The sequence below is a fragment of the Eublepharis macularius genome, chromosome 6 (assembly GCF_028583425.1).
Source record: "Eublepharis macularius isolate TG4126 chromosome 6, MPM_Emac_v1.0, whole genome shotgun sequence".
Classification (NCBI taxonomy): domain Eukaryota; kingdom Metazoa; phylum Chordata; class Lepidosauria; order Squamata; family Eublepharidae; genus Eublepharis; species Eublepharis macularius.
In genome coordinates, this window is record NC_072795.1 from 55,708,815 (window position 1) to 55,733,237 (window position 24,423).

Below are 24,423 nucleotides of genomic sequence, written 5' to 3' on the forward strand. Positions count from 1 at the left end.
GGATTTTTAAATTACACACTATGCTACCAGAGGGTTTGAATAATGACATAGACTATTCGGTGTTTCTTTAAACTTAGGATTGGCTTTTGAAAGATATCCCCCCCCAAAAAAAGATTTTCTCTTCCCTCTGGTTGGGATTGAATGAATTTTTTTCGGTTTGTTGAAGCCTTCCCCTTTCCGTTCTGTTCCTCCTTCCTCTATTGGTATTAGTTTCTTTTTGAGTCACATTATTAACGGTTGTGTAAATTGAATATAAGAGTGCAATAGGGAAAAGTGCAATGTATTTATTAGATATACTCCTTTAAATGTAGTGACTTTGTGTGGTGTGGTAGTGTAATTGGCTGGGTGGCTGCCCCTACTCTTCCACTGATTTTAGAACCATCCTGATGTACAATTTATATTGGTTTTGTGTGTGAAAATTGAATATAGAAATGGATTTGGGAAAAGTGCAATGTATTTATTGGTAAAGTTCCTTTAAATGTAATAATATGTGTTAATTGGCAATTAGCCTTGAGCTTTTGTATTTAACTGATGATATGCGTGCCCCTTCCACCTCATATGGTAGCTGATTTCAGCATCTGATATTGACTGATAGTTGACTCTCTATACGAATTCGCCTGACGAAGTAGTAAGTATGGTTGGAGAAATGAAACTATTGGTATGTTTCTAAACGGACTGATATTGATATTTTGTAATATGAATTGTAGGATAATTGTGGCCTGACGAAGGACCCTTTCTGAAACGAGCCGAAAGGAATGAGACCGGTGTAGCTCGTTGCCACCTGTTTTGCAACCACCAACCAGCTATACTCTGGACCTTTTTGGCACTGTGTACCTTCGGGCGTCATCAGCATAGTTTGAGAGAATTCTACTACATTGGGACTTAATTTTCTCTCCATGCATGTGTATTGAATTGTTGTAGATAATTGGAAACTTCATGTAGATACATTGAATTAATTGTAGTGCGGTACAGATAATAATATTGTACTGAGTCACTCTTTGGCATACTTCCTTTTTTCTTGTTGTTTATGGAGTAATATGGCACCTACAACCCACTCCAGTCAACATCCTGGCTGCAGCATTCTGCCCCAACTGAAGTTTCTGAACATTTCTCAAGGGCAGCTCTATGACTGAAGAAAGATTCTAGCAGGACCAAATGACATGTTACATTTTTTGGAAAGTTTCCTTGATCCAACTTGCTTTTCTTGCAGTCACACAGCAATGGAGGGAACATTGCTTTAAAGATCAGAGGAACCCCTTTTTGGCTTGGAAGTGCAGCATGGAGGAGGGGCTATAAGCCCCCCATGTCACTTTCAGAAGCTGAAACACAGCCCCCCCCCCCCGGGAGTTATGTATATAACTTTGGAGCAGCACGTTTGCAACACTTAAAAGGACATTTCCTTTAGCTGCTGTGTGACTGCGTGGAAAGCTAGTTGGGTCAGAAGAACCTAGACCCAGCTTCCCAAAATACATAATGTGTAGTTTAGCCTTAAGGTGCTGTAATAACCTACCTATGTGTTAGGGCCACAGATGACAATTTTACCCGTGGATGTAATGTTATTGGTTTATTTAGACATTTATACCCTGCTTTTCTCCTCAACGGGGATCCAAGAGGCACACAACATTCTTCTCCTCTCCTCCATCTTATCAAAACAACCCTTTGAGGCAGCTTTGGCTGAGTGTGTGTGACTGGCCCAAGATCACCCAGCAAGCTTTCATGATAGAATGGATATTCTAGACAGCATCTCCCAGATCCTAGACCAACATGCTAACTACTACATCATGTTAGTTCACCAGCCAGCTAACTTTACCTTATTCTCATTAAGGAACAGTTATGAGGAAAACCTAACAATGATCACCTCATGTGGTCATCACTATGGAAACTACTACAGCAGTATCTCTAACACTAATGGCCCACTTATGTGTTATAATTGCCTTGCAGAGGCCCCTTGAAACAGCCTCTTCCATATGGCAACTGTAAAGCAGCCCCCCTCCCTGATTCCCATTGGGGCAATGGAAATTTTTAACTGTGACTATTGTTGAAATAAGTTCCAGATTTTCACTATCTATATAAATGAAAGAGTTTCTTCTGAGAATTTAAATCCTATATTTTTGGATCTTAAACATATATTCTATTGACTGGTTGTATAAGAAAAATCTAGTTTAAAAATGTTTCTGAGATTGCTTGGCAAAATAAACAAACACTTGAGGAGCAAATATATTTTGCCTCCCATACACTTTGTCATTGCTCCACATCACAGTACCACCATTTGGCCTTCTAGATTACCAGATAGATTACCCTATCTCAACACTGCAGTAAATTCAGAGTTAAAGAAACAAAAGAGAGGCTCCCCGGGTAACTGAAATAAGAAACAGGAAGTGAACTAGTCACTCAACCAGAGGTATAGGGATTACCTATTCCCCAATGGAATAACTTTATACACTAATTCTCCAAATATGGAATTGATGATTATTACAAAATAGTTTAAGATATATGTGCAAAGTGACTAAGTATATCTATAAATAGCTATGTTAAATACTCCTAAAATCCATACAAAAATGTTAACATTCCATCAATAACAATCATTCACTAATACATTTGAACAGCAGCAATTCATACACAATTCCCCAGCCGTCTATCAGAGTGATACTATAATTAAGTCCAATGATGTAATAACATTTGTTCTCCTTTCTCTTGTAGGTGCGCTGTGGAGAAACTTCTCATGTGGCTATCCACAAAACACAGGCAAGTAGCCATAAGTAGGTCTCCAAAGTGTGAATCTATAATAATATTGATGTCTCTTCTTAATAATATTGATGTCTCTTCTTTTCCAGATGGGACCACAATCTCAGGGGGCCTGGGAACACGTCCACACGCCTTCAGCTCAACAGGGTGTGTGTGTGTGGCTATTTAAACCGCTTGTTTAATAAAAAATGTTCTCAAGGGCATCAAAATAGGTCCAGTCAATTTCTATATCACACTGCAAGTACAAATTTCCAAACTTCAAACAGCTGCGCCATTTGAAATTTCCAAGTTCAAAAGGCAACTCACCAAAGGAAATGGCGAGTGGCGACACTGTGAAATTTCTGAACGCCAAAGGAAATGGTCGTTTCTTATTACATAAATTCAGAATTGGTATAAATTGGCCTTGCCTATAGTTTGAAAACAGCCACAGAGAAAATAATTATTCTACCCAATGAAAGCTGGATTCCATATATGAATTTCATGGTGTTTCTCTGAATTTCTGGGACCTTTTTGTTTAGAGATTTTGTAGTAACTTTCTAAAATAACTTTTCTAAATGCTTTGTGATTTTTATGATAATCTAGGAGAAAATTTCTCACAGAACTTGCAGCTTTGGGCTAGGACGCTGTCACATTATTTATTAGTTTACGACATACCTTCATCTGAGCAGGATGTAATGGTTTGCTGCATCTGTGCCTCATGGCCTGGTGATAGAAAGGAAAAACACAAGAACAGGACTTTGGCCATGGTATGGCATGATCACTGTCACTGGGAAAGCAGGTTATTCATTTAAAATTCTTTATGTTGCCTTTCCACCCAACTTAAGGCCCTCAAGATGGCTAACAATAATAATAATAAAACCAATTTTAAAAATACATATTAGGGTTGCCAGCTAGGGATCCCATTCCCCCAGTGAGGGCAGGGGATTCTCTGCTCCCACCTTTGTCCCCCTGCAACCTCTCACCTGAGGTTGATGGGGGAAGAAGCGTGAGAATGGGCTGGGAAACCTTGCAGTGCACTCCCATGCTGTTACTGGAACTGCCTTTTATTTGGATGGGGAATTAGCTTAGCAGTCCAGAACTAAATTTAGCGCGGATCTAGCCAGCTATACCAAGGTCCTTTCTTCAGAAATTCACGTGATAAAGAGGCAGACTACAATTATTCAATCAATAAAGTGTATTTTCTAATAGTGTGGCGTATGCCTGAACTTACACACACATACAAGATTACATACAAGAGCTAAGAAATACAGAGTAGGAAAATTAGAGACGGATGCATGAGCAGGAACCCCACGATGACAAGGGCATACTTACAATCCTGAAGCAGGTCAGAGATATGGCAGCGACGTGGTCCAGTGCCAGCACCAGAACCACGGAGAGACAGCAAGGGGGCTGGGACAGGAATGGCGCGCGCCCTATGGTTTGAGGGGCTAGCTTATATACTTTCAAAGCACCCGGGGTCTGGCGCCCCGTTCAGTGGTTCTCATGACTTAAAGGATTTGGGGCTATCGGAATAGCCTTGATTGGACACTGTTTGAAGTCTGATTGATATCATGACACCTTTTGGGAGAGGGGACGGGGGAAGGAAGGGGATCCGAGCAGTTTGCACATTAACAGCGCTCATCCTGGTGCCATCAAGTCCGGAGTGCAGAGGTTGCTTTGATGTGCGCTTGTTGATTTCTCTGGCTGACCGGTGCTCAATCTCCATTCTGGATAGGTGTCAAGATATGCGGAGGACAACGGAGTTCTCTCGCTGTGTACGTGGTCAGCTCACTTCTTCGAAATGACTCCCCAAAGCGGGCAATTCCTCTGGGTCTCCTGGCTGCCTGGAGACATGATTGCCAGTTGGGCATGGCAAGGGCTTACTAGCAGGCTGCCCGGTAGCAACCAGTCTGTGGAAGTCTCCAGGCAGGGACTGGCCAGGGGATGCCTAGCCAGGCTCGCTGAAGATTTTCCCTGGCTGGCACCTGACTGCTAGCAGCGTGGCTGGGGCCCAGGGTGAGGCAAGCTCTCATGGCAGGCGAGGAAGCAGCGTTTAAGACACAGTCCGTGGTTGGTAGCAGGGCAGAATCACAAGGGAAAGTCCAAATATAAGCTTGAGCAGGGCTGTGCCACACAAGGGTCCTGAAAGCAATTGTCCAGGAACCTGACACAGTCTGTTGCAGCATCAGATATGAAACTGACACGTGTATTAGAGGCACACGTACAAGGCAATCTTTTAGTGTAGAACTCAGACACAGTTCGTGGCTGGCCTCAGGGCAGGCGGGGGGGGGGGGGCTGCTCGGTAACAATGCTCTCCGGAGCACTTTTGCATTGCGCTGAGAACGATGTCATTTCTGGCACAATATGGAAGCATGGGGTTGTGCCAGGAGGCCAATTTGGTAAAAGTCAGACCCAATACTAGATTGGAGGCCAATTTTTACCACATTAGACCCCTGGTGTGACAAGTTGCTTCCGCATCATACTGGAATGACATCTTTCTCAGCACAGTGTGCAAGTGTTCTGGAGTGCGTGTGTTGTGCATACACACAACATAAGTATTCCTGTCCCGAACCCTTGTGACCCCCCCATCCCTCAGTTTGAGCCCCCAAGGGACCTGGCAGCCATATTGCCAACCTTCAGGTGGGGCCTGGAGATCTCCTGGAAGTATAACTGATCTCTGGACTATAGAGATCAGTTCCTCTGGAGAAAATGGCTACTCTGGAGGTTGGACTCCATGGCATTATACCCCACTGAGGTTCCTCACTTCCCTAAACTCCTCTGTCCCCAGGCAATTTTAAAGGAAATGTAAATAGCAATTATATGAGAACTGGATGTCAGTATGGAGGTGTTTGGCATGTGCACAAAGTGAATGAGCGCACTGTACAATGTTAAGTGTGTAACCTGAAGGCTAAACATACTAATATTAATTTGAAATATAAACAGCAAATTAACCAAATATAAATTTAAATGTGAAAATTTCATTGTAAAATTTAAATTTTAGAGTAAACTGAGTTGTTATTGGAAAAACTAAATTTCAGTCATAAAATTTGAATGTTGGCACTGTGGTGTTTTGAAGTTCACTGTAAATCTGATTTGAAATGCAGAAACATAAGAAAAGCCCTGTTGTATCAGATACATGGTCTGCCTAGTCCGGCATCCTTTTTTCTTCAGAGGTTGACCAGATGTCTGGAATACAGCAGGGTCACTCATCACAGCAGCGCCAAGGAGGCAAAAGCAGACGCCCCACCCACTGACCCTGAGTGGTATATTGCCTGTAAATATGGACGTTCCATTCAACCAGCATAGTTAATAGCAATTCTCCATATTCTCCATAGCCATATTCTCCATTCATTTTCTAACCCTCCTTTAAAACCACCTACACTTTTTGGCCATCTCTCCATCCTATGGTAACAAGTTTCACAAGATTTTAGTCCAGGGGTACTGTAGAGACCAACAAGATTTTTAGAGTGTAAGCTTTTGAGAGTCAGAGCTCCCTTCTTCAGACATGAATAGGAATGGAGACCCCTGAGTTTCACAAGTTGCATTGCATTGCTTTCTTTTATCCTTCAATGTCATTGGGTGTCCCTGAATTCTAATATGCTGGGAGAACATGTTCTCTCTATTTACTTCTTCCACACTATGCATAATTTTATAAACCTTTATGAAGTCCCCACTTTGCATCTCTCTTCTAAAAAGAAAACCCTAACCTAGTTAATTTTGCCCCATTGTGAAGATGTTCCAGTTTCTTTATCATTTTGTTTTCCCTTTTCTGCACTGTTTCCACATCCTTGATATCCACAGGCCAGCTGAAGCCTGGAAAGGGCCGTTTCCCTGCCACACAAGCAGCACGGAAAGGGCTCTTTAGACTCCAGCTGGCTCTTTAGACTCCAGCTGGCCTACGGAGGGGGGATCCCCCCTCCACAGGCCAGCTGAAGCCCAGAAAGGGCTGTTTCGACCCTTTAAACTCCAGCTGGCCTGCGGGGGGATGTCACTCTGCAGGCCAGCTGAAGCGCAAGAACAAGGAACCCCCTCCTCCCCCTACCATCGGGTGAAATAAGTGGTGGGGCGGGAAGTTTTGGTGTGCTCCGAATCTTCATGGAGCATACTGAAGCAGGGCAATAAGCAGTTTCCAAAGTGGCTTGCTGCTTCGGAAATCATTTATTTCTGATTCTTTTTCCCGCTTTGGAAATTCCAAAGTGGGAAAACCAAATCTTTCCATCCCTGCACACCCCCAGTCGGGAGCGCTTTAATATTTAAATCCCTCCTTGCTCCAGCTGACTGGCAGGCCACCAGTCAGCTGGAGCAAGGGGGTGGTTAGAGTGCTCCCAGCACCACTGGCAAATGGTGCCGAGAGTGCTTTAACATTTAAATCCCCCCCTTGTTCCTGCTGACTGGTGGGGCCACCAGTCAGCTGGAACAAGAGGGGATTAAAGTGCTCCCAGTGCCAGCCCGAACCAATGAACTGGTTGGTTTACCCAACCAGCCCTGGACCACAAAAAGTTCATGGTCTGTGGTCCATGAAATGCCATGGACCCAAGGACTGTGGGTTTTTCTCAGTCTATGCCCACCTCTACTCCTTATAAATCTTTTATTTGGCTATTACCCAAATTCTTTCAGATTCAGCTCTTATAAAGATAATTCATATCTTCATTAGGTGCTTTCTTTCTTTCTGTACTAGAGCTCAGATTTGCTAGGATGTTATATCTTCTGATCTGGAACTTTCCTCTAATCCTAGATGTGTAGGGGTGGGGCTAGCTGTGGCTATGCACTGATGAAAGGCACTTGCCACATGTTCAGAGGTATATGTTCAGAGGTATATGATTAAAATTAAACCCTGTGAAGCCTCCCCTTGATGACTATTCAAAGGTAGCTGGTTGCAAAGTACATTAGCAGGAACAAATTGGAGGTGCTTGCTTTTACCATTAAAAGCCTGTTTTGGCATCGTTTAGCCTTTTTTCCTTTTCCTTTATCCCATCACAAATCTCAAAATCTAGTAAGACTGTCTGCTTAGCTATAAATCATTGACAGGTTCACATATGTGAGGCCTTCCTGAGGATAGTTCTAAAGGAAAGGAATTGATTCTGGCTGGAAACATCCCAGGCCAGCATCCAACCATGAAAATATACCAAATGCTGACTACCGAATGCTGAGGAGAAGCACAAGTCTTGGTTACAACCATCGTTGCCTGCTTGTGAGCCCAGCAGTTTTGACTTGGCCACGGTTAGAGACAGAATATTGGGCAAAACTGATCTTTTTTCTAACCCAGCAAGGCAGTTTTTATCTTCCAGAAACTGGTTTTCAGAGGACAGTGGCTTGGGCTATATCATGTTATTTTAGCCTTGCAATTTGATATTGATTTATTACAGTTGTTACCTGCCCCGTGAAGGATCAGGCTGTGTAAAAAGTAATGTTAGGTTGCATCCTTATTCTTCCAAAGATCTGTATCTTGACAGTCCCCAGAGAGAAGCCACAGCATTTCAAAAGGCATTTGCCATTCTGGGTACCACATATCTTATGCCCGTCATGGCTCAGGCCCATGAATGATGAGATATTGCTGCAATGTGGGAGATGGCCATGTGTTTGTTTTAATATGGCTCAATCTGCAGTTACATCATAGCATTCAGGAATACTGTAGGAGCAACGGCTGCTTCATGGTGTCAGACTTCACAAGTACAGTAATCCAACCACAGTGCCTGAAATTGATTTGTTGACACCTCCATGCTGGTCCAAGGAATTTTTTTGACAATTCATTATATGACTACAGATCCTAAATAGATGCACAAGAGATGATGGGCACTGTTGTAAATTATGATTAGATTCAGTGTTAAACGTGAATAGATAATTTTTCTTTTGTGCCCATATTTCCAGAGACACTGGGGTGAGGAGACAAAATTGGGGGTGGGGTGTCATTTTGGGGCCCAAGATACATTGCTGGTATACAGCTAGAAATTCTGCAACTAGGGTTGCCCACAGGACCCGAGAAAATGTCTTGTTCTAAGCAAGACCGGCGTGCCCATTGAGGCAGGTCCAGCCCCCGCCTTGAGCGCTGAGGTGCCAGGGGTGGGGGTATGTGCTGCGAAGCTGGTGGTGGCAGTGCTGGCAGCTGAGTGGGAGAGATGGGAAGCCGCTTGTGCGCCGTCCCAGCTGCCTGCCGTGCCTGGCCCACAGCTGCTGCAGCCTGCCAGCCCTCCTGCCCCGTGCTGCCGCTGCTGCCAACACATGCCCCCAGCCGGGCGCAGCAGCCGCCGGCTAGGCATGGCAGATGGCCGGGGCAGCATGTGGAACAACGGAGCGGGAGGGCTAGGAGGACACACATGCACCTCTCCAGCCACCCGCTGCGCCCGACTGGGAGCATGGGCAGCCTCTGCACACCGTCCCAGCTGCTCGCTGGCCAATGGGGCTGGCTTACTGCGTGATGATGTCACATGCAGTGACGTCATCACACAGTCCGGGGCGCACATGCACGCGCGTAGAGGCAGCCTTGGGCATCAGAAACCCTGGTGCCGCCCCTGGTTCTAAGACTGTAATAGAGACTTAATAGAATGTTTTTTACCAGGTAATTTCATTTATCTCTATGTCATTAAAAGCTTCAACTGCCCATTTCCACACATTCATCCTCTATTAAAGGGCCTGTTTGCAATCCTATCTGCAACATTTCAAATGAGGAGAGAGAATGGAGAAGTATAACCTTCGTCCTGTCACTTTCTCTCAGCCTCACCTACCTCACAGAGTTGTCGTGAAGATGAAACAACAAAGGCAGCTTGAAGGAAGGATGGGGTAAAATGTGAGGAAATGAATGGGGGAAATGCATGTTGCACATAGAGTGATCTAGTTTACAGGAAGTTAAGTTGCTAACAGGAAGTCATGTGATTTGTTTGCATATGATTTAGGGATGGGTCTGAGTGATGTGGGGCTCCCAGAGGGAATCACTGTCTTTGAGCCCAGGCCGGTTCTTAGCAAGCTTGTAGATTTCTTGGTAAAAGAATTTCTGCATGGGGACACCAGCTCTGTGACAGCGGGCACTGCATAAGAAGTAGCATGACTGTACTTTATTGTGATTTGTCATCAGCAGAGCAGGAGTGTTTGCATGACTGTCTGCACAAGGCCTAATGTTAGTTTTTGAAAATTTGGGTTGCTTCTAATAACAGTGCACTGTGTTTGTCACTTTAAATATCCAGGGCCTTGGGAGTCCTCTCCTCCCATCTCACTATCCAATTAAAAAATGCTATTACACCCACCCTCTTTCCTGCAAAATGCCATTGCTATGTTCTTCGGAAAAAACGTATAAAGGTGCCCATTAGGTGCCAGTAATCCTGATAGTAGTATCCAGACTGAATCACAGATGCTGGAGTACTGCTAAATGACAGCTAATCATCAATTATTTATATTAGTATTACATTTTTACCACTTCGTAGGAATATAGGCACCAATTGGACTTCAGGCATCACTACCATGTCTTGGGCCATCAAATAAAAGTTGGGGATAGTTAAACTCCCAAGAGTCTCTTTCCCAACTCAATAAGATTCCTTCTAACAAATAGTAGCATGCGACATGACAGAGTGTATTTCTCACGTGGATAGGCATAGGGTGAGATGAAAGTGACATACCTTGAAGGCCATTGCCTTGGTATTGTTGTCGCCTGTTGTTTCCATTCCCATCCCCTTGAAAACCTACAGAATGGTAAATTATAGCATGAGATTCTAAGAGCCTATTTAAGGGTACAAGAACCGCCTGTGAAGTGGTACAGTCCTTCTTAGCTTCTGATTATTTCAGACTGCTGGTGACTGACTGCACATTTGATGGTTCCCCATATAAATCTCTCCCTCCTTCAAAATGTATGTGGAAGTCCATACCAGAGAGAAGGATTTTAGCTTAGTCTTCTTATCGGCAATTGTAGCAAAATGTTTATTTTCAAAAGCAAATTATGAGATAGGTTTCTGTACTGGATGTTTTTATTTATTTCAAAGAACTCTGAAACTTCTGTTTCTGAACAATTTCTGGAGCAACTGAACATCAACTATGTCGCATTGATGGAATGGGTAAATCAGGATAATTTACAGTTAAATTCTAAACAGAGTAATTCTGCTTAGGACTTCACTGTTAGTCTTTTATTTCTATGGAAAACATTGGCAAATTCTTAGAGGCTATTTACTTTGCAGTCTGAGAAAGTATTATTGCTGCTCACAGTCTTGGTTTTTTTTGTTTTTTGTTTTTTAATCTCACAATTAAATCCTAGCCAGAGTAAGGAATACCCTGCACCCCAAAGTAACATATATTATACATTTTCAGAATTTAAAAAAATGCAAACACGCAGAATTGTACACATATAGATAATGGGGTATTTCCAACCATCTGGAGGCATAACAAGATGGAACTTTCTTGCTTTAGCTCACTGTGCCTCCTCGCCACCCATTTTGTTCCTGGGGATCTGCAGAACCCATAGAGGGCAAAGTGGGAAGTTGCAATGAGGGTGGGAATCCGCAGAAATCACCTCTCTCCTGCAAACAGAAATGCCATTCTATTGGAGGAACTGCATAGCTGGATACATGCCAGTTTTTATTAACCATAACATTTTAAATATTTTGACAAAGGGAGAAGCCAAGAACAAGGAAGAGAACTTACGAAACAGCAGCGAAGAGAGCTTCCATTACTAGAGATTAGGACCTTCTGAAAGAGCTTTTGAGCTTTGCAACCCTCTACAGTTAATGCATGCCAGTTTTCAGACTTTCTGCCATAATCATGAGAATTATGAACATGCTTCTTAAAAATAACAACAGAATCTAAGAAAGCATGAAATCCTGCAGTTTGCTGAAATTACATATGGTCTGCAATATGAACAATCCTGCTAGTAAATTGCACAACCATGATATTTGAGATCTGAATGGTTTGGTGGGTAAAATCTTTGTTACACTTGGAACACAGTTTTCAACAGCAGTTCATGGGCTGGTGGGCTTGGCCGTAACACTATCTGATAGCCTCATCTGGAAAAGGGAAATCTGAAGGACCTACTTCATCAGCTTGTTGTTATGAGAAATAAGATCGGCATTATTCAAAAGCACTTTGTAGGAGAAAATGATTAAAAGAAATAGTTAATGTTACGGATTGTCTAACCAACTCACACAACTGTTTAGAAATCCGAGCCTGGTTGACGTAAGGACATTACAGTGTACTTTCCCAGGTCACTGGGCAATTACTGCCCACTGTTTCAAGACTCAGAGGAGTTAGCCGTGTTAGTCTGTAGTAGCAAAATCAAAAAGAGTCCAGTAGCACCTTTAAGACTAACCAATTTTATTTTATTGTAGCATAAGCTTTCGAGAATCAACTTCTCTTCATCAGATGCCTGATCCGAACTGGTATTTGACCAGTTCGGATCAGGCATCTGATGAAGAGAACTTGATTCTTGAAAGCTTATGCTACAATAAAATAAAATTGGTTAGTCTTAAAGGTGCTACTGGACTCTTTTTGATTTTGTTTCAAGACTTGCAGTCTTGTTATTTTATTGCTCTACAGACATTGATCTAGCAGCTTTTATGTACAACCCACTATTAGGATTTCTCATCAAGCATACTCTCAATTGAATACTTCGATGAAACTACAGATGAATTCTAAGCAAGGTTGTGTGATTTTTTTTAAAAAATCATAATTTTGTGCCAAGGAAACCAAATCTAGTCCTTTGTATGAATCCAGAAAATCTGGGTATTCTGCAGATTTTACTCTGTTTTTGCAAATCACTGTAGCTAAGCTTGACTTTTGAGATTTTTTTCTAAGAACTGAAAGCCTGTTTTTGCAGCATTAAAGGCCAGGTTTTAGGACTGTTTGCTAAGTACCTATATTTATGTGACTGGAATTTAAATAGTATAGAAGCCCTTTAAAAGGAATGAATGAACCACATGATTGGCCAGAAGCAAACAGACAAACAAAATTCTCCCAGAGTAGCTTCTGATTGGCTCAAAGTTTAGGTAAAGTTTCTTTCCATGTTTGGTTCCTGCCTCCATCCCCTTTCTTCTTCTTTGTTTGGCAATGAACATCCAGGACAGGATGCTTTGTAGAAGACCAAGGAACAATGAAGAGACACCCGAACAGCTTGATACTGCAAAGGAACGGTTATAAATATATAACACAATCCAAGACAGAATGAGGAGTGGGGATTTGATAAAGTTGGTGCTCATTGATTCCAGTTGGTTTAAAAAGATCCTTTTGCTGGGTTATGGCCATAATATTTTCTTTAATACTTTTTAAAAAAAATGCAATTTCCAAATCTGCCCAGTGATTGGAGAGAATGAGGATTTAATCTAAAGAGCAAAAAGAGTGTGGAATAGGGTTGCCAGCTCTAGTTTCGGAACTTCCTGGAAATTTGGGGGCAGTCCCTGAGGAGGGTTGAGTTTGGGGAGAGGACGGAGGTCAGTGAGAGTGAGATCGCATAGAGTTTATCTTCCAAAGATGCCATTTCCTCAAGGGCTGCTGATCCCTGTGCGAGCCTTTCTACATGAGATGAATTACTTGAGGACGCTCTAGTGAAGGGAGACACAATGTTAGCCAGCTCTAGAGAGTTTTACCTCTCTAGAGCTGGCAAAGATCGCTCCTCAGAGGGTTTGTTTATTTCAGCTTCGCCTCCCCAAAGACTATCAGTTTCACCTCCACTTCTGGGAGGTGAAGAGGAAATAAACAAACCCTCTGAGGAGTGACCTTTGCTAGCTCTAGAGAAGTGGAACTGCCTTTTTAACTACCCTTCCTGGCTAACATTGCGTCTCCCTTCATTTGAGCATCCTCGTGTAATTTGTCTCGTGTAGAAAGACTCTGAGTTGGAGAAGCGACAGCCTGCTAAGAGTCTATTTACTGTAAATAGGGCTGAAAAAGTAATTTAGTCCACTTGTACCCTAGGGGGAGCTGTGGAGCATTCTCTAGGGTTTAGGGCTTACTGAATGTTTTCTCTTGCAGTTCAACCTACATTTTGTTGGTTGTCTCTCTCTGCTGTGTGTTAGTATGTGCTATTGCTTGTGTTCTGAAGGCCTCTCTGTTGCATTAATGGCCTGCAGTCTTTTGCAAAAATCCTGTTGCAGTAAATTAATTGAAAGCAAATTCCAAAGTGTGGATTGGATTATTTCCTGAACTCTGCCAACAGTCTGGAGATCATTTGTAAGAGAACTGTAGGACATTTCAGAAGTCTAGGCCCCACTTGGAGGCTGACAACACTAGTGTAGAAGGATGAAAATGGAAACTGAGCCCTCTTTGTGCACACCACTTAACTCCCTGTGGCTCAGCTGAAGGAAAAGGGCTTCTGGGAGACAGAACATAAAGAAATGTCATGGGTGTGAATCTAGTTTTGTAGTCGTCCTGTGCATATTCCTGTGCATATGCTCATTAAATCCCATCTCTGTCTCCCTGTACTTTCTACATGATTGTGATTGACCTTAGTTTAAGCACGGCAACCTATGGCTGCTATGTAGAGTGACTTGAGAGCTCACAGTGTAGTCTCTCTAAGTGGATACAATAGAGCCACACAGAATAAATATTACCTAGATTTCATTAGTACATCCCAATCCTATGCATGTGCATTCAGAAGAAAATCTTACACAGGTCCACGGGGTTTGATCTGAAATTCAGTAGGCCTAAAACTGCAAACTAAAAGGAATTTAGGGCGGGAACCATTCAGCAACTTTTTATTCTATAGCAGTGCTTACTTAAAAGTAAGCAAACAGAGAACAGAAATATAATTGGGTTTTGGACTACAATATTATTGTTTTAAATTTTAAAATGTTGAAATGTTAGTTTGTCATATCATACCCTCCAATTTGATGTCATATCATACCCTCCAATTAGGGTTGCAAGGTACCTTCCTGCTGGGAGGGGAAGACCTGGCATTTACTTCATGCCAGAATTGATGAGTGAAGCTGCCATGGGTGACGTCACCGCTGGAAGTGATGTTGTTGCACTCACCACAGGAGCGCTCCCGTGCTCTGTGCAGGGCTGATTTGGCCTATTTGGCCCAAATCAGCTCCAAACAAAGCACAGGAATGCTTCTGCGGCTGGTGTGACGGCGTCACTTCCAGTGAAGACATCATCACAGCTTTTGGGAGCATGCTCACAGCACGCATTCTTGGGGTGCCTGCTGGTGGCAGGCAATCTCTGGGAGTTTGCCACCTTCCACTGACCATTGGGGCGGCGGGCAAGGTGGCAAACCCCTGGGAGTTTGCCCGCCACTGGTGGGAACCTGGGAACCCTACCTCCAAATTGTTTTCCAAAGTTTAGTGAGCTGAGTGATTAGTAGAATAGCAGAAAATGAAAAGAACAACAAAAAAGCAGGAGTACTACAATGAAGTTGAAAGATTGAAATGTAATGAATTTTATTGTCCCATGTTACTTATGTATAGCTCCACGTCAGCAAATTCAAGACATCACCAGATTTAGTTAGATCTGTAACTGCCTGGTTAATTTTGGGGTAGCTGATCATAGAATCATAGAACCATAGAGTTGGAAGGTACCTCTAGGGTCATCTAGTCCAACCCCCTGCACAATGGAGGGAATTCATAACTATCCCCCCCCCACTGCCCCAGTGACCCCTGCTCCATGCCCAGAAGATGGGGAAACACCTCCAAGTAGGTAGTTTAGGTTGAAGTAGTTTAGGTTGTGCTATACTCCAAAATACTGATAGATCTGCAGTGGTCTCTTATCCGTATTGTTACATGTACAGTGCAGTCCTAAGAAGAGTTATTCCAGTCTAAACCCATTAATTTCACTGGGCTTAGACTGGAGTAACTCTTCTTAGGATTGCACTGGTAATCACCAAAAAGCAATTTTAAAAATCCAACATCTTAATAAAACTAAAAACAATAAAGAATCCAGTGCCATTATAAATTTATTGTGGCATCAGCTTTTGTGTATTAGAGCCCACTTCATCCCCAAAAGCTTATTTCCTATTACAGTGCAATACTCACCAGAGTTCCACCCTTTTATGTCCATTTAAATCAATGAGATTAGAAGGATAAAACTCAGTTTAGGATTGCACTGTAAACCTGTTAGTCTTTAAAGTGCATTAGACTATTTTCTTCCTTCAGCAGGCTAATCCAGTTACCCAATTACCCCTTTAGAAGGTGTTACTTCTAAGAAGCAGAGTTCATTTAATAAAGTTGTATTAACAATCACCCCAAGCACTGATATTTTGTTTCTTAATACATTGCTCAATGCTCTGTGAATTGTGTGTACCACACACCCAAATTCACAGAGCATTGAGCAATGTATTAAGAAACAAAATATCAGTGCCACATTTAGGTATGTGGTACACCCGTTTAAAATATATAGGCACTTCTTCCTCCCATAACAACTGGATCTCTTCAGTATGGGTTAAGGTGTGCAAAATTTCTTTTACCCCCCTGCTTATTGCCAATCTGACCACACAGTGGCCCCCTTATCAGGAGCTACCACATGCAGAAGAAATCCAGCACCATAGTACTGATAACTTTGGCTGATGGGTTGTCTGACTCAGTTGGCATGAGGAGCAACTGAAATTTTGTACTAGAGAACTAGAGTACTTGAGTTGCTAAGAGTGTAAGCTTGGAGTAAAAAACACTTTCCACAAACTCAATCTAACCTGGAAGATGGTCCCCTATCTTGATGTGGCCAATCTGGCCACCTGGATCCATGCCATGGTAACATCAAGACTTGACTACTATTTCTATAAGTATGATCCTACTGGGTAGTTTCTTGGTTGTCTAATCTCTTGGTCATAGAATTGCTTATGCTCTGTTTTGACATTTCTTCTGTAAGCGGTTGGCCCAGCCTCTGCCATTTTAATAGCAGTTTTTATATAGCTGCTTGTGATATTAAAAATGTTCAAGCCTCTAGACTTAAAATGGCTGCTGTATTGCCACTAGAGAGCCTCTAACATTTGCTAAGGCCTGCCCGGGAGAACATGGCATGCATGGAATGCTGCACAGAAATGCGGAGTGATTGAGAAGCGATTGGATTTACTATCCCTCCAGCCCCTAAGGTGCCCAGTGCAACAAAGGTTTCACAGAGTCATCCCCATTCAGCACATTCCTCTTCCTCCTCCCGTGATGAGATCTCCTGTCCTTGATTGAGGAGCTAATCAAATGGCATTCATAAGTATATACAGTTGTTCCTGGGACAGTGCATTCCCCACCTAAATTTATTAACTTAGCTCCAGTGGACTTCATCAGCAAACTATCCTTTTGTGCAGCGCTAGAACTAATTTTACATTTACATTCACATGCCCCGGCAGCTACCCATCAAGGCAATCAAATCCTTTGTTGAACCCAGGAACGGACCATTGGAGTCTTTGTTCGGGCTGCTAGGTGGGTTCTCCACCTCAGGGCACATTTTACCTATAAAGGTAGGCCCTGGCCTCATTCAAATCATGCTAGCTTCCAGCATGCTGCTCCCTTAGGGACTCTTCCCTAAGCCTCTCTTCCTTCATACATGCTTACCGGATCCACAAGCGCTGTTCCCTTGAGGCTTGCTCTGAGCCTCTTGCTCTCTTGGCCGAGGACGCTGGACTTTTGAAGCTACTCTCTTCATCACGGACTGGGCTACTCTTCAGGATAGGTAGATATACTTACTCCCTCTCTCTATTCCCAATCTCTGGATAAGTTTCCTAGGACTCTCTCTCTCTCTCTCTGTGTGTATCAATCATTTTCAATTAACTTTGTGTGTATATGTTAGTTTTTCCTCTTTAAATAAAACTATTCTTTGACCTTAAAAACACCAGCCTCGTCTTCTACCTTGGGGAGGGGACCTGGCAGAAATTGGTGGAGATTTCCTGCTTGTTACCCTTCTCACATAGCCATTCTCCTTGCTCGCTAATTCCCCCACAAATCATTTTATTGCAAGGAGGCCCATTCCGGTAAAACTTCAGCTCTGTATTGGATTTCTGCAGATGTTGTAAATTTTTGCAAATGTGCATATATATACTTGATTACATATTTTAAAATGTGTTGGGATTTTAGCAAGTGTTTCCATTTCAGTCATGAAAGGGTTAAACTGTTTTGTGTTACTTAATTAGTAAACTTATTTGCATGTAACCACTTAGGCCTTGAACTTGGATTCCCGCCATAGAAATGGAGTCTCTAAGCATAATGAAGTAGAACTGGGATTTTCCATTGGGCAACTTGTTTATTGGGAGGGCAATTAAGTGATGCTATATACTGAAGTTTTATTGCTCTTTGTCTCTCTTGCTCACTTGCTTTTCTCAGTTGCTTTCTCACGCTCTCAGTTACTTTTCTGGCAAGATGTAGTCAGTTTAGCAATTTATTATTTTTCTCCAATGTAACTCTATTTTTATCCTTTAGTAAAAGTATTCTTTACACAGCTACACTGGAGTGTGTGTCTATTCTCATTAATTCCAATGCGCAATCTCTGCATTAACTCTGCTAACTTCCAACAAAATGACAATACTGACTCACACTATGTAAGCTGCCTGGAGACTCAGTGAGAAAGGTGGGCTACAAACAAACAAACAAACAAACAAACAAACAAACAAACAAACAAACAAACAAACAAACAAACAAACAAACAAACAAACAAACAAACAAACAGATTCACCCTTATTATTATTATCATCATGAAGTCAATAACAGTACCTTCCTAAGCTCTGTTATACTCTTCTAAGTCAATTGAAGTCAATGGACTTAGAAGAGTGTAGGGTGGCACTATCAATGGCTTCATGCAGGCCACTATTATCTCACCCCCCCCCCCCGCATCAGCAATGGGGTTAGCAAGAGCCACCACACGTCTCCAGACAAAGATTATGCATGGGGCCTCCACCACCACCCAAGCCCAGTGCAAGCATATAATACATATTTATTTTATTTATTTATGCATGTTATTTATAGTTATTTATAGCCTTTCTCAATGAGAGTCAAGGTGGATTACATAGTAGAAGTCAATAGGAATATTGGCTAGGACATTCAATAAATAATACAATAGGGTAAGAATAGCAGAAATTTGAAAACAGGCAGAAACCCTATACAGAGCTGAAAAACAATGCTAAAACATAAATAATAATAACAACAACATTCGATTTATGTACCACCCTCTAGGACAACAATACCCACTCAGAGCGGTTTAGAAAGCATATCATTATTATCCCCACAACAAAGCACACTGTGAGGTGGGTGGGGCTGAGAGAGCTCCTAGAAGCTGTGACTAACCCAAGGTCACCCAGCTGGCTTCAAGTGAAGGAGTGGGGAATCAAACCTGGTTCTTCAGATTAGAGTCCTGCTGCTCTTAACAACTACACCAAGTTCAGTAAGCTAGGTCATCATTATATTGCAGATGAGGGACTGGGAAAACAGTGGCTCACCTAGTTCCACTAGTGTGCCACCTAACCCTTATCGTGTAGGATAGGGGTGGCATGCAAACCTGCCAATGCACTTCAAGGTGAGTAAGAACATGTTTGTCATGAGCAAAAAGAGCCATTATGGGCAGAAGGAAAATGCAGCTACCCCAAGAAGGACAGTCTTTTAAACTGCCCTGCCCACCCTCATTGCCTTGTATCCTTCAATCACTTTCCCTATGGTAAATGTACATGCTTCTTTCACCAACTTCCAGGATCCAATGTCCTAACTTCTTGTCAACTGGGGTTCCCCCACAAGGTCAACCATTTTATTTTATTTTCTGTACAGTGAAAGGAGGGTACTTAGATTACATTATAATTATGGCCCCCGCAAAACTATGATTCAGGATTTTGGTTTGACTGCAGCTATAAGCAGCTTATTCCAGTGTTTAATCACACACCCATGTATGCAAACACATAAACACACACACTGCTCAAGCATTTGTTCCCTTTGTTTATGATGGCAACAGACTAGAGATTGAATTACAGAATCATTATGTTTCAGCCCACTCTGGAGTTTCGCCTGCAGACTGAGGGCATTTTCTGAATGATACTTGGTCGTTTTCTTGTGCCATAAAATTGCACATTGAGGACAATGTTCACATATTACCCTTGTAACAACTATACACAATGCAGTGATTATTCTCCTTTGCATGGGCTCCCCTTCCCCATCGGTATATGCCACAGAGATACCCTATGCTGCTTTGCATACGTGTACAAGATTCTCACTCATGGTGATCTTTTTCACTTGAAGGTTGGTACAAAGTAAGATAAACATTTGCAAATGGAGCAAAGACAAGGGGTTTTCTATTTTTTGTTAGTGTGTGTGAGGGGGAGGGATGTTTTCTCCTTTTCCTTGGTCTTTCCTTTCACTCAGCTTTAGTTAATGCTTCTGGCTTTGCATGCACTGCCCACCCCTGTAAGCTGCCACATCAATACAGATTTCTTTACCTTGGCTCCGGTGTGAAGTGTGGCTCTCCAGCTGTTTGTCTAACTGCAACCTCTGCACTGTTTTCCTCTTCTCAGGCTGGACTATGAGAAGCATTTCTAGAGCTACCGCACTGAGGTCTTTTTGGAACTCCATAGTACCCATTGTGCCTCTTCTCCTTTCCTCTCAGAGCTGCTACTATTGCTGCTGCTGCTGCCAAAGGCGGTGGGTGTTTTCCACCCTTTGAGAAGCAAGTGCTCCCCCTCACCCAAATTGCACACACACACACACACACACACACACACACACACACACACACACACACACACACACACACACACACACAAGAACACTCACACAGCTTTTGGCTGACCCTGCCAAAGACACCCTTAGTGAGTGCCCTGCAGAAATCTAACCTAATGAGTAGGTTACAAGTCACCTTTGAAAGGAAATCCCAGCAGGGATCCATTTCCTAAACCTGAGGAAGGAGACACATTTCAGGGAGAGAGAGTTCTAGTTTCAGAACATGTTCTCTTCAAACCCCCTCCCTTTCTGGCTGCCCTTTCAGCTTTAAGCTCTTGCCCACATGTAAATCCTGCTAACACCACTGTTGCTCTCGGAGAATTTGCTTTGTGAAGCTTGCATGGCCCCTAAAAGGGCTTCTCCTGGGTTCTTTCCTTTGCCAAACCCAATGTTGAAACCTAAAACAAATTTTTAAAAGTATATAAAAACGGCAAAAAGCACCATAGTGATATTTATTGCTTTTTCTCCTACCCAGCTTTCAAAGAGCTCAGGACAGTGTACATTGCTCCCACCTTAATCTTCACAACCCTGGGAGGATGTCTAATCTGTGATATGGGCTGGCCCAAGGTCACCCACTAACCTTTGCAGCTGATCAGGGATTTGAGTTAGGCCTCCAGTCTCTCTAGTCACACAGCACTTTACTGGCTCCCACCATACCACACTACATTTTGACAGGAATGTTGTTTGTGAATGAAATCTTTTGGCATTAAGTCTTTGAGTATTGGCTTTGGGATAAAACGGGAAATCCCAGTTATTTTCAGAAACAATCCAATTTCTTAAACATACAGAAATACTAAGAGAGATAATTTGCTGCACTTCAAAAACTACACACTGCTTTTGTGGCAAGATGCTCGTTTCTCTAACTGTCGCTCAGCTCTCCTAGCAGAAACAGCGAACATGGAAAAAATAGAGAAGTCTCAGATTCTTAGTGTGTCCCAGTCCAAAAATCAGGGTCTAAGAAGGAGCACAAGAGATATGGTTTAGTAATTATGAACGACCTCATTTAGTCAGCCACTGTAATGGGGAGTGAGTGCTGGCTTCAGAATCCTTTCTAAATATATCCTGGGCCTCCATCCTGTCATAGTCCAAGCTGGCAGTTGAGTGATGTTTGGCTTGTGGTCTCAGAGGAACTGGAACACCTGTGAATTGAAGGACTCTACTGCAGCAGAGCTGTGCCGTTTTATACTTTTACAGCACTTGCTCATCTACCAAATGCCAGTCCCATGCGCTTGATCATATGTTGTAACTGCGTTTAATGATACCAAGTCCAAGTCCACAAGCACCAATTGTTGGTGGCATTTGGGGAGGTAATTGTGTCCGTGCTTATCAATGTACAGAATAGTTTTGAGATATATTATTCTTGAAAACCATAATTTTGAATTTACTTCACTGATATTTGCATGCTATAATAACACCTGGAGGAAGGACAGTACATCTGTCTGTCTGTGTGTCTGTCTATCTGTCTGTTGATGTTTTGTGCATCTTTGCTGATGATGAACAGATCAGTAATGATATAGTAAGAAAGGGTTTTGTTATGAAGTAGAACTTCATGAAATCATACTCCTTGGCAACCTGGAATAGCTCATGCAGCCTTTTCCCTTCTTGAATATATTCCAATGTTTTTGCGAACAATGCACTCAAGTTTTCCTTCCCCATGAAGGATGATGCCTTTAAAGAGATGTGACAAATCCATATAATATCAATTTACTGCATATGACTAGCATTATTGTGGATTTCATTGTGAAAGACAGAGCAGATTTACTGTGTCCTCTAGGTAATTTTGTATTTGGCCTCTGTAAAAGCCATTTGTGTGTATTAATTATGAATGTAATCTAAAGTATCATGGGTCAACATCCTTGTTCTGGCAATCATGCATATGGTAATTGATGTTTCCCTCCCAAGTTAATGAATCCTGGAAGGAAGAACTCAGCTGCAAACCACACTAAGTAAGGATGCTTAGATGACAAGACTGCGAAGGCCAGTTTAGACTTCCTGTAAAATGGAATTGGAGTGGAAAAAACATTTGCTATTGGGTGGAATGAACATAGTAATTAACAGTCTTACAAACATATATTTCAGATTCCCAACTGGAATAGGCTCCCCCCCCCCTTTCTATAATCTACAACATTTATGGCTTTCCTGTTGGTGGAAAGGAAATTTACAGTGCAATCCTAAGCAGAGTTACAGTCTTCTAAATCTATTGACTAGATAGGTGTAACTTTACTAAGGATTGCACTGTAGATTTCCTCAACAGTACTGAACATACCAGAGAGTTTCCCAGCAAGTGTGATTAATTCTTGTTCTGTTCTGCAATGACATAAAAAGAGCTCATCAAAACAAGGAACATTTGATAGTCTCAGTCTGATCTGAGGCCTAGTTAATGATGGTTAGATAGTTATCTAGCACCTTGTATATGGAACAAGTCACCCCCTGCCAGGCACCTGCTTTTTACTTTGCTCTGGTTTTGTTATTTCCTCCAGTTCTGTTTCCCCTTTCCTAGTTTTTTACCACCTTGCTCCAGCACAAATCTGTCCCGATCCCTTTCCATTTTACCACTAGTTTCTTACAAAAAGATTATTTCCTCTGGGCTAAAACAGGACTAGAACAGTGATGAAAGAGAGGTAAATTACATGTAGGAAGAAGAGATGGGATTTCAACTCTCTAACCTCTGCTTAGTTTTGCTAAGTTTTGCTAATCAAAACTAAGGCTCCTTTACCATTATTAGCAGTTTTAAAGGAAAAAAAGACATGCTTTATATGTCTTTTTTTTCACTTAACAGTGCAATTTCGTTTTAGGGAATGTTGGAGATCTGTAATCTCTGTCATGTTTGTTTTGGCCCTCCTCTTACTTCTCTAACTTTACTTCCCTGGAATTGCCTTTCCATAATCATTTGGTATGGATCACAAAATTAATCTGATATTCTAGAATTAACTCATGGCATGTTCAGGTCAATAGCATGATGCTACATGATGTAAGAACTGGACAGTCCTATCAGGTCTGTCTTTTTTGAAGTATACGTAGGGTTGCCTGCCTATGGCTGGTAACCAGTGGGAGGAAGTGTGTGTGGGAATGGAGGGAAGTGGTGCCACATCACCAGCATGATGCCAAGGAGGTCCTCTAGGATTTGGGCAATACTATTTTGCGTGTATTAAAGCAACTTGGAGGAACACCAAGAGGATAAAAAGAATGATCTGTCTGTCTTTCCTCTGTCCTGACACACACCTATGCTGATTTTGGCTTTTAAAAAAATCTGAAGTACAGTTTGAGTTCTCAACATGTTTATTTGGAAGAATCAAGTTTCACTGAGTTCAGTGAGACTTACATTTTAATGATGATGTTTAGGATTGTAGCCATGGGGCTCTGCAGTCATGACAAATTAATTTGTATGTATGAAACGTTGATTTGGTACTGAATTTTGCCCTTTTAAGACTGAGAGTGAATTCTGAAGAAGGAATGTTAACATCCAAAAGAAGGGGGAGGAAAGGGTTTTGAAGTTGCTTAGGGGCTTGAAATTCCAAGTAATAAGTCCCAGGGAGATGGATTAGTGAGTAAGGAAGACTATCAGGGCACATGATAAATAAATGTATCACATATAGGTATCATATCTACATCCCGAGGCCTATGATGAGGGCGAGGGACTAAATTATTTAAATTCCAGATGGAATGGAAGAAAACTTTGAGGAACTGATTTTTTTTCCAGACAGAAAAAGGCCAATTTAGGCCATCATTGTAAAAAATACTCCTATGACTTGTTCTGGTGTAATACCATTGTATAGCACAGAGCTCTGGTGGAGAAAGGGCCAGTGTGGTACTGCAATAAGAGTGGGGAGACCTGGGTTCAAGTCTGCAGTTGGGGCATGAAGCACATTGGTTCGGCATGCAGAAGATCCCAGATTCAATCCCCAGCATCTCCAGATTAAAAAGGGCCACATAGCAGGTGATTTGAAAGACTAGAAACCCTGAAGTGGTGCTGTCAGTCAAAGTAGACAATACTGACCTTGATATGCCAATGGTATAAGGCAACATCATGTGCTCATATATATCTGTCCTGACTTCTCTGTGACCCAGGTGAATGTTCAAATTATCCTGTACAACTTTTCAGTCTTTTTCCAGATTG

The 24,423-nt window shown here is 42.2% G+C and overlaps 1 protein-coding gene across 1 annotated transcript in view; it reads right to left on the reverse strand.

Moving 5' to 3' along the window:
• Positions 1-20,303, reverse strand: part of KY (kyphoscoliosis peptidase) — a 54,213-nt gene extending 33,910 nt beyond the window's left edge. Inside the window, exons 1-3 of the mRNA XM_054982254.1 lie at positions 20,027-20,303; positions 10,332-10,394; positions 3,400-3,447 (exon numbers count right to left, since the gene is read on the reverse strand). Of these exons, the coding sequence (XP_054838229.1) occupies positions 3,400-3,447; positions 10,332-10,394; positions 20,027-20,168 (253 nt within the window). The 5' untranslated portion in view covers positions 20,169-20,303. The remainder of the gene's footprint in view (positions 1-3,399; positions 3,448-10,331; positions 10,395-20,026) is intronic.
• Positions 20,304-24,423: the final 4,120 nt, after the last annotated feature.